We start from the raw sequence: 11,489 nt of genomic DNA, 5'->3' as shown, positions 1-11,489 counted from the left end.
GGCCACGTTTAATTGGCATGCATAATGAGGAAGAGAGAGGACTTTTGGCAACACTTGAAACTTCAAAAAAGAGAGCCAGAAACAGATAGTTTCCAAATTGATTCAACCACGGATACAATAATCATTCAAACGTGCAAAATAGGAAACACAACAACGAATACAACTGAAAATCATCGGACCTCTCATCTATATAAGAGGCTGCTAACAACCAAAGTAAGAACAAAAAAAAAAAAAAGCCAACATAAACCACCCGGACCAAGACCAGCTTCCCAAATCAAGGAGAATCAAAATAAAGCAAAAACTAGCAGGCTAGCTAACTTATTAAGGAGTTGGAACATATCCTTTATGCACAGCAATTCCGCCTATTCCACCACCCAAACCACCGACACCGCCAACGCCGCCAGTTCCACCACCTAAGCCACCAGCACCACCAACACCACCTGCACCACCGAGACCACCTAGACCACCCGCACCACCACCAATGCCAGTGAAGCCACCTATCCCTCCAGCCCCACCAATACCACCATATTTGCCAATCCCACCAACGCCACCAAGGAGTGGCAAACCTGCAACCCCAGCATAGCCACCCACCCCTGCAAACTCACCAACACCACCGTAAATAAAATTCTTCTTATCTTTAAGGGCTGTGCCGCCACTTGGTGATTCTGCCACTGGTGCAGTAGCATGCACTTGTAGTGTTTGGTCATCGTGACCAACATCACTACTGGGCACGGTACGTGCATTTGCATGTACTACTACCACTAAGACTAGCACAAAAATCACACACCAATTCGCCATCTCTCTCTCTCTCTCTCTCTCTCCCCCTCCTATGTATGACTTCTGAGTTTGTGTTGCATGGACATGGAGGACCATTATATAGGAGATTATGGGGTAGGGGACGGTTGAGAGTAATAAAAGTTTGGAGTAAATAGGAACGAGACTTTGCTTTCTGGCAATCTCGGTAAGGGGAATTTCTTTCAATTTGAAGTCAGAAAGTCAGTGGTATCAAAAGAAGAGAAAATTTAAGGAACTGTTGTCATATCATTCATGTGTGTTGCCAGAATTGTTCATGCTAACTCTTGTGCCGTATCTATGACGGTCCAATGTTCCTCTGGAATATATTGGCCACTAATTGACACTTTGACAGAATCCAAAATAGTACTGAATACATTACTAACTCATAGGCTTAGCCGTTGTTTGTGTTAATTACTAAAATTAATGGGCCAGAATATATAGTTTTGGAAAATGTTAGAGATACTATATACTATTACAATCAATTTCATTTGAAATAAAATTAATGTGGAACCTATGTGTTTCATAATATATAATTATATTGTCACACGTCCTTAATTTTTTTATTGTGTTAAAAGGAAAAAAAAAAATCAATGATAACAGCGAAGAAAACTAAATTAACTAATCTTACAAAAGGAAGAAAGATTCGAAATGAATGAAGAAGAAACCTGTGCAAGAGGAACGGCTAGAAGGTTAAGCCAATTGCTCTATTGTCTCATCCATATAAAGACACTCTTGTACAATTATAGATTAATCAATATAGTCTTCTTCTTCATTCCTTTCTAATCTTTCTTCAATATCATTGTTAAAAAAAAAATATCGTTTTCAACTCAATAATAAAAATAATAATTACGGGTTGTTTGACAATATAATTATTAAGTACCACACGTGGGTTCCAGTTAGTTTAATTTGTAAAGTTTCTGATAGTTGAATAAGAAATCTGAAGTTCAATCTCTATGTATACCGAAAACTAATTGGTGTCTTAGTTTAATGATAAAGAACTATCATCAGGAGCAGACTCCATAGGTTAAAATTCTTTAAAAAAAAAAATTTTAAATACCACATAGGTTTTGCATCAATTTGAAAATAATACACAAGAATTAATAAATGAATTTGCCCTATTAATACATTTTTTTATTTATATAACAAAAATTTAGGTAATTACATTATTTCCTATATATATTGCATGTTATTAAAAGGAATCAAGAATATAACTTTTTAGATTAATATAAATTTTTTTTATACAAGATAGAAATTTCATTTTAACCTAATTTAAGTGTATACGTATGTGAAGCTCACTCCTAGAGATTTGAATCACAACCCTTACTTCCTGCACCCCTACAAACACTTATACTTATGGAGTGACCACCGCACCAAAGACACACAGTGGTTAGATTAATATAATTAAAAATATAAACATATTACTTCAACAAATATTTAATTATTTTGACTAATTTACAAACGTACTCTCTAATTTTGTCTAAAAATTAATTTAGTTATGTAAATTTTAATTTTTTTTCATTTCAATACTATAACTTCTATTTGTTTTTAATATAGTTATTCTGTCAACTTCTGTTAGAGTGGCTATCATTAAGTGTCTCAGTACGATGTAGTTTTTGTATTTTTGAATTTCTTAAGTTACAAAAATCCAATAAAATTAATAAAACATTTTTTGAATTTTTTTTATAAAATAGAAAATTTGATTTTTTTTTTTTTAATCATTAAGTTGAGAGAAAAATGCTGAGAAAAAGAGAGGGATATTTAATGTGAAGAAAAAATGTATTTGATACGCAATTTTTTCTCTCCAACTTTGTTTGAACACGCGTAAATTATATCATAATTCAAGGTTTCTATCATAGATTCAACCAAAAATTCCAATGCATAAAACTTTCAATACATAATTTCCATACAAAGATCCAACCAAAGTTAGCTCGCTGAGACCCTCCAAAGCACCAAATTTTAAGCTCCCCATTGTCAATGATAGACATAGTAACTCAAATTCTCTGAAAAATTACACACCCTAAAAATCGAAAGGTCATAAAAAGAAGTGTAAATTGCAAATTATATCCTTGAAGTTTGAAATTGTTTGGATTTTACATCTTGAAATTTGATTTTACACTCTAAAGCATGGTTCCATTAGCAAAAACACATCCTAAGCTAGTTTTGAGTATTAAATGACACATCATTGTGTTGGCTTTTTTGTTGTGGTGCCAAATCAGCCACAGACGATGTTGTTTCACTTAAATTGAAGTGAAGAGTTGCTCTCGAAAATAGTGTCATTTCGCCCAAAAAATCAAAACACAAAATTTGGTTGCATTAATTATTTAATTATAATAAAATTTTGATTTCATTTTTCTAAGATTCATATGAGAAACAACTGGTTTGTAATATGGTATTCTTGCTCATGTTTAGTTGGTTTTGCAACAATTGAAACCAAGTCCAATAAAAGGAAAAAAAAAATTAATAACACATAATCAATAATGAAAAAAATAAATAATTGAAGGATATTTACATTTTATTTTATCAAATGATATTTGCATTCTGGAGTAGGCATGAAATATGTTTATCTATATCAAACCATTTTCAAATTTATAAACACACATAGTATGATCAAATCATTACACCACTCTTATTGTCTTTTTATTTTACCTATAAAATAGAACACTAAATATTAAAATTTTGCATTTTTATGTTGCCTATAAAATAGAACACTAAATATTACAATTCTTTATAAGAAAAATTATTAAAATATTGGAGGAAGGTAAAAACAAGTTAAAATTCACAAAGCAAATTAAGTGATCTTTGGTGCTTAGACTAAAAGTACCCAAAAGATTACTAGTGAAGAAATCTTCCAATGATTGAGATTGGGTTGCATGCCTTTGACGAAATTCTCCTAAGGAAATCCACCATTCTCTTATTCTTCCTGTAAGCCTTGCAATGAATTTAGAAATTACCTGGGCAACTATGGAATTCAAAACATGGAGTTTAGCAGTGCACCATGAGTATATGTCAAAAAACTTTTCATGCCACTTGGAAGGAGGAGCATCATTAATGGTGAATAAATGCTTCAAATCTGTCATTAATGAATAGGTAAGATGAGTTTGGTTTTTAGGGACAAAAGGTGGAGGGAGAAAAATGGGTGGTGGAGGTGGAGGGTGAAGAATATCATCTTCTTCAGCTGTTGACTGGTCATCTTGTTGATGCATAAATATACGTTCAAGACCAAGATCAAAAAGATCCAAATCAGTATCAATGATTTGGATGAAATTGGGTCTTCTAAAGTGATGACATTTAGGAAGGATGAAATTGGTTTGGAGGATCAAGGTTTATGGTCAACATGTTCATATCTGGAGGTTTTGAGAATGCACCAATGATTGGGTCTGAGGGCTGGGATAGTGAGTATTTGTCAGGTGAGGGTTTATTTTGTGATTGGCTTTGAGACTCTAGTTTGGATTGTAATGGATACGTTATATCTGGAAGGATTCCACTGCTCTTGAGGGGGTTATGGTCAGGGTGTATTTTGGTTAAGGGTTGGAAGTTTTGACTTGGAGAGTTGAATAAAAATGGAGAGGATAAGGGTATGGACAAACCTTTATATAATGATTGTCTAGATTAGTGAGGGGTATAGACAAACATTGGGCAAGCTTTTGTTTCTGTCTTGGGATTTCTCTATAAATTGGAGTTGTGTTAATATATATTTTCTTTCTTTTTCATTCTGTCCCAAAAGGGGAAGGAAACTTACATATCTTTGATTATGGATGCAATTGTTGCAAGCTCTTGTTCTACTTTCTTGATCTTCTTCTTCAAGTCATTGGTAAGATGTTCTGATGATGAAAATGTCTATGTCACTGCCTCTGCTAACTTTTGTTGATTATCAAGAATCTTTAGAAGGGCTTGGTTTTGGGCCATAGCATTTTCTACTTGCCAATTTAAAGTTGCTTCTATTGACGAAACTTGTTTTCAAGTTCCATTTGGATTGATTCCAATAGGAGTTTTGATTTTCCAAACATGTTTTGTGTTGGTTTGGCGGTGTTCAAAGTTTTCTAGTGGAGGAAAATCCTGGCATAAAAGGGTGAGGTTTTGTCAAATGTGTAACAGGGTAAAGGTTTTTATGTTTGAGTTTGTGTGGAAGGAGCAGGATGATATTTATGTATTTGAGAGAGAATATTCTGGTAGTATGCGATCAATGGAGGTTTAGGCTCATGGTTAGTATCTTGTTTAGGCTTGGTTTCTTTATATGGAGGAAGTTGAGGTTTCTATTTTCTGGTTCTAGGATAAAAAACATAATAGTCAAATTTTCCAGAAGGTTCTCCCAAGAGATCTACTTCAGGATCACCTGCTTCATATCTCTCTTTCAAGCTTTGCTGGGGTGATTTTTTCTTTCTTCTTCTTTGCATTAATCACAATCATAAATATCCCACCATATATGGCCAGATGGTGATTTTTCTTCATAAGAAGGTTTTTCATCTTCAAGGAATGCTTTAATCACTAGACCTTTTTCACCAACATATGATACGGGCTGCATCATTACCATTTGGGTTGGAAAGACTGTTACATGTTTCTTTTCTAGTGAGGCCTTCAGGAATCTTGTCTCCACTTCTCTATTTTCTTTCCTAATAAAGAAAGGATTGTTAGACTGGATTGGCTGGACTGCTTGGTGAAATTCCTCGTACTTTGTGATCCATGATTCTGGGAAAAGGGAAATCATTTGGTCCCTTGTAAGTTGTCTAGGGACAAATGTACACATCGTAGTTAATCCCGGGTCAACTTGGATAAGCAATGCATCATCGGTTTGGGCCATTTCCGACACTGCCGTCTCAAAGGCATGATTTTGGAGGCTATAAGTAAACTGATAATGGAGTGTGGCTACATAAGTATCTTGTACCAGAGAAGCTCCAATAATTTGAACTTGAACTTTGAGAGCATCACATAGATGGGGATCCTTTAAAGGTATATTGAAATTTGGGAAAAGTGTGACAAAAATAGTTTCAGCATTCAAAGTTGTCTGAACAGTTCCTATAACTGCATGTTGATACTCCAAAAACCTGGAGTTAAAGAATGTCATTCTAGAGATTGCAAGGAGTCCCTTTCTTCCATGGAAGGTTAATGCCAACCTTACAGCACCAAAGTGGAGATGAGTGTATCCTTGCTTTTGCCATGGGTTGACAAATTCTTTAGGGAGAGAGAGGGTAATGAAGTTTTCACCATCATTTGCTGGAATATTGAATTGGTCAAACTTAGAGGCTTGGACTTATTCTTTTACAGTAGAAGGTTGAAAAGGGCCAATATATTTTTTTATAGTTTTTTTTTAGAGAAGATTGGAGTTTATTAAATATAGTGTAAGGATTTACAATGGAGAAGTCAATAATAGGGATTTTATAGTCTTTAGGTACATGAAAGATTTCATATAAGTAGTCTACTTTATTTGCTATAGATCTACGAATGGAAGGATCAAAAGGGAATTTAGAGGTATCAATTTCTGTTGAAGATGTATTAGTCATAGTGGTTTCCAATTGAAATAATTGCTTTCCACAAACCTAACCGGAAAACTAGCTTCTTTGATTCACTAGAAACATAATCTTTTGTGTTCTACTTGATTATATAGTCGTGTTTTGATGTGATTAGTACAGATGATCCATGTATTGTGGCAACTGTAAATCACAGAGCATACTAATCAAGACAATAATCCAAGTATTCTAATCAATGGAGATGAAAACGTTATATGGCTCTGATACCAAACACAAGAGAAATAGGGAAATTCTTTCAATTCATAACAAAAAATGTAGGAATGTCAATAAGAAAGAACTACATTTAACAAAGATTTATTTGTACCCTTTATAGTAATGGAGTTTCAAAGAAGCATGTGAAAGAAGTTTTTATATCTTTTATGGTAATAGAGTTTCAAAGAAGCAAGCTTAATTCATTCTAAAAAAGCAAGCTTACATCATTCTAAAAGATGGCACATCTTATTGTTATATGTATTGTGAAAGGAATATATATTACAATTTTGTGCATTTAGCAGCATCCAATTTTTATAATATATTATAAATGTTGTTGCTTTTGATAATTCAGCGAACATTATTTTCCACCTTATACTTTTGTTTAATTTATCCAAAAACCACAGAAGGAAATCAAAGAAATTAGAGGATATTAATTTATTTAAAATATTTGTTTTGCGATTTTTTTAGTTGACATGGATGTTTTGTTGTTTATTTTTTTTTTCCAACTAAAGAATTGATGTGATTTATTTATGCTAGGCAAATAGTTTTTATTTTTTTATTTTTTTTATCATAATTAAATCCTTTAGTGTGACACGTAAGCATTCCATTAATCAAGTTAGCAAAGTGTTTGTTTAAAAGAAAAAAGAAAAAAGAAAAAAGAAAAAAAAAAGGAGAGAAAGGATTAACATGAATTTCAAAAAGGTTATAAACACAACAATGAAACCAGCTCCTGACTAAAAATCTCTCTATAAGGGTCCATTTGTTTTGGTTTCAAACAATTTTAGGAAATCATTTTTCGTAAAACTGTGTGTTTGGTTGGCTTTGAAAATATCATTTTCCGGATTTACATTTCATTTGACCGTAAAAAAGAAGCCTTTGACCCGGAAATTATTTTCCATTCCTATTTTCACTTCAAATCATTTCTGGAGAGAGAGAGAGAGAGAGAGAGAGAGAGAGAGAGAGAGAGAGAGAGAGAGAGAGAGAGAGAGAGACGGTGAGGAACTTCAGACTGAGCTCCAGTCTGATGACCACAAACCAAGCTCCAGTCCGACAACCACAAACCGAGCCTCCACAGACCGAGCTTTGATCAACCCATGGTGAGTTTCCTTCACTCTGATCCACCATTCATTCAGTCCGATCCACCCTTTATGTCTGATCCACCCTCCATTTACAACCTCACCTCAGTTCGATCCACCCTTCAGTCTGATCCACCCTCTGATCCACCCTCCACATCCCCTCAAACCCATCTTCCAAAATCCACCCTCAAACCCATAAACAACCCATCCTCCGACCCACCCTCAAACCCATAAACAACCCATCCTCAGTCCGATCCGATCTATATATAAATATAAATATATATATATATATATATTTATTTGTTTATTTATTTATATAATTATTTATTTATTTTAAATATCCATTTTTATTTAATTATTGATTTAAGAATTCAACTGTTGTTGATGGTACAGTTATACAGAAATAGAATGCAATGTGATTTGTTGGTGTAAATATTGATTGTGATGGTATTATGTGCAGTTATCAATGTGGTTTATGTTGGTACTGTGATGGTGTAAATATTGATTGTAATAGAATGCAATGTGATGGTATTGTGATGGTATCAATGTGCAGTTATCAATGTTTGGTACTGTGATGGTGTAAATATTGATTGTAAATAGAATGCAATGTGATGGTATCAATGTACAGTTATCAATGTGATGGTATTGTGATGGTGTAAATATTGATTGTAAATAGAATGCAATGTGATTTGGTACTCGTTATCAATGTGGTTTGGATGTTTTCTGTTTGTGGCTGTTTTTATTTACTGTGTAATCAATAGCACGCTTGTTTGCATACCTTTTAGACCACAGTTTTTGTAATTTTTTAGATGAAGAAAAAAACCAAAGCCGCAATTTTTGCCTCAGTTGCATCTGTCCTCCTTGTGGGGGTTGCATTGTTAAGGAAATTGCAGCGTAGACGTAGACGACTGCCTAGGGCACCTTATATTAATCATGCAGCCAAGAGAGAGGAATACATAAATAGTATTGTGCATGGAAGTGAGAGACAATGTGTGAATCAAATTAGGATGAAGCCTATAGCTTTCCACTACTTATATCACATCCTCACTGAGGTGAAGCACGTACGCCCGACTATTCACATGTCTATTACGGAGCAAGTGTTCATTTTCTTACACATCATTGTTCATATGTGAGGTTCCGTGTAATGGGTAGTAAGATCTATAGATCAACTGAGACTGTGTATAGATACTTCAAGGTCATCCTTAGGGGGGTCTTGAAATTATATAGAGTTCTAATAAGACTACGTAGTGAAGATACACCCCCATAGATAAGGAATAGTAGAAGGTTCTACCCATATTTTAAGGTAAATATTGTGACTTGTGTGTTTTTGTAAATTGTGAAGATTTGTGTAATTTTAAACCATTATGTCTGTCGAAAATTAAGATTGTGTTGGAGCAATAAATGGTACACATGTTCGTGCATCTGTGGCATTAGTTTTGAGTTAAAGTTCACTTATGTATTGGCTGGATGGGAAGACAGTGCATATGATTCACGTGTGTTAAATGATGCATTTGCTAGGCTAGGGGGATTTTCAATTCCCGAATGTATTATACGATTACTTCACCTTTTTGGTTTATTAGTTTAATAAATATTGTGCGTTTCCCTAAGCATAGTAGTGATTTGGTTTTATTTTTGAATATATGTAGGTAAATATTATCTTGGTGATGTTGGGTATGGTAATAAAAATGGAATATTGACACCTTATCAGAGTGTGTGATATCACTTGAAAGAGTTTAGTGATCGTCCTCTTGAGAATGAGCAAGAATTGTTCAACCTCCGACACTCTTCATTGAGAACTACCATTGAGCGAGGTTTGGAGTGTTGAAGAAACATTTTCAAGTGTTGGATGCAGAACCATTTTGGTCTTTTGAAACCCAAATGAAAGTAGTGTTAGCATGTTGTGTGGTTCATAATCACATTATGGGGGTTGAACCAAATAACCATATTTTGGAAGATGCAATGAACCAAGAAGAGTCTAGTGACCCCCAACAAGAAACACAATCACGTCGGGAGTCCATTGAAGACAGTAGACTGTGGAATGCTAAGAGAGATAAGATATGCCAAGTTATGTGGTCTGATTATACCAGGAGTGGAGAGTAGTACTTTATTTATATTTCTATGATTGTTTTGTAAAGACAATGTATTTACTATAGACTTCTGGTGATGTAACGAAAAAGCATTTTCAGCATTACATTGTTATTTGATGGTATTACATTGTTATTTCCAATGTTAGCATGTTTCATTATGTTGTGCACATCTATAAGCGTGGTTGTATGTGTGTTTGATTTGTTGTTCATATTCCGAGCGTAATTACTAAATGCTACTCTCACTATACAATTTTCATATGTAGTAATGTCAAAGGGCAAAGAGAAGGTGAGCAGCAGCAAGTAATTCAGGTGGCTGCTGCCCATGCACTCAATGATGCTTAAGCTACTTGCGTAGGAGGCTGCAAAGGGCAACAAGCTGTCTATCACTTTCAAGGCAGGCTCCTTTGCTCTTGTAGCGAAGGAGATAACTACCCAATTTGGAGTTAAGTGTCACCCCTCTTATGTTGAAAATCGGATGTGGACTCTAAGGACCATGTGGTCCACTATTCAAACTATTAGAAAGAAGAATGGCTTTGGTTGGGATGATAATCTAAAAATGATAACATGCGACGCAAAGACATACCAAGAAGAAGTCATGGTATGACTTCTAACTATATTTTCTTAATATAAATGATAATATATGTTTTTGCTTTTTATAATCTATGAATTGAGAACAAGACAAGGCTGCTCAAGTACCCTCTTTATATGAAATTTATAGTGTCATTCTTTTTAGGATTCCATTGCTTTTATAAGGNTTTAGAGTAAGTGATTCATGCGAGCATTGAATAGCCTTCAGCAGTATGGCTACAAAATTGAGATGTATGATGAATTAGCTATTGTTGTGGGGAAGGACACAGTCACAGGTGACTTTTTTAAGTCCTATGTGGATATTGAGAATGAGCCAGACAATGGGGACAATGCAAAGTTTATTGCAGATAATGTGAAGGAAGGTGTAGTCGAGAAAGGGAAGAATGCATTTGAGTCATCCACCACTGGGTCAGGAATTTTCAAGTCCCGCAAAAGATGGCGTGCTCCTTTTAATGTTGATGATAGTGTGCTGACTAATCTGTCTGATTAGTTGAAGGAAATAGCTGTGGTTCTAAAAGAAATCTACCAGGGCCCGGTGGATTACACAACTCTTTACAATGAGGTCATGGCTATGATGGCGGATAGGTATAGCGAAGACATGCTCATAACTGCGTTTGACCATCTTTGTGAAAATGAGAAGGCAGCACGGGGATTTCTAGCCAAGAATGCTAGGCTGAAAAAGCTGTGGTTGGATGGTTTTTTGTTCTCACAACTTTGACTTGTCTGTTTCATGTTGACTGTGACGGTAGCTTTAGGAATTAACTTTTGTTGTAGTACTAGTACTGACCTACTATTGTATTATATATATAGTCTTTTGTATTATTGGGACGATACAATTGCCCAAATTATGTATTTGTACTGTTCAGATACCACGAGTATGTATCATTTTTGTACACCATGGAGGTGTAATGCTAATGACGAACGATTGATGTGGCTGTTTTTATATAAATATTATGGGTATATTTAGATGATTATTTTTGATGTTGAAGTGGATTATTATTTTTGTACTGTTACAGGTTTGTTTAGGTAATGCAGGTGCTTGAATTTGTAAGGTATTTCATATTTTTTGTAAAATGATCCATAAACCAGACATAGGAATTGATTTTCCGTAAAAAAACGAATTCCATTTTTCGTAAAATGTTTGACCGAACCAAACATGGGAATTGATTTTCCGTAAAACGGAAAGCATATTCCGTAAAATGTTTGAACAAATCAAACACCAGAAT

At 34.5% G+C, this 11,489-nt stretch overlaps 1 protein-coding gene across 1 annotated transcript; it reads right to left on the bottom strand.

Moving 5' to 3' along the window:
• Window positions 1-321: 321 nt before the first annotated feature.
• On the bottom strand, window positions 322-798 carry LOC111984246 (glycine-rich protein 23). The gene has a single exon (XM_024015874.1). It carries the CDS (start codon window positions 796-798, stop codon window positions 322-324), a length of 477 nt encoding a protein of 158 aa, XP_023871642.1.
• Window positions 799-11,489: the final 10,691 nt, after the last annotated feature.

The sequence above is a fragment of the Quercus suber genome, unplaced genomic scaffold (genome assembly GCF_002906115.3).
Source record: "Quercus suber isolate HL8 unplaced genomic scaffold, Cork oak 2.0 scaffold_131, whole genome shotgun sequence".
Taxonomy (NCBI): Eukaryota; Viridiplantae; Streptophyta; class Magnoliopsida; order Fagales; family Fagaceae; genus Quercus; species Quercus suber.
This window is presented reverse-complemented; position numbering and strand designations above follow the sequence as displayed.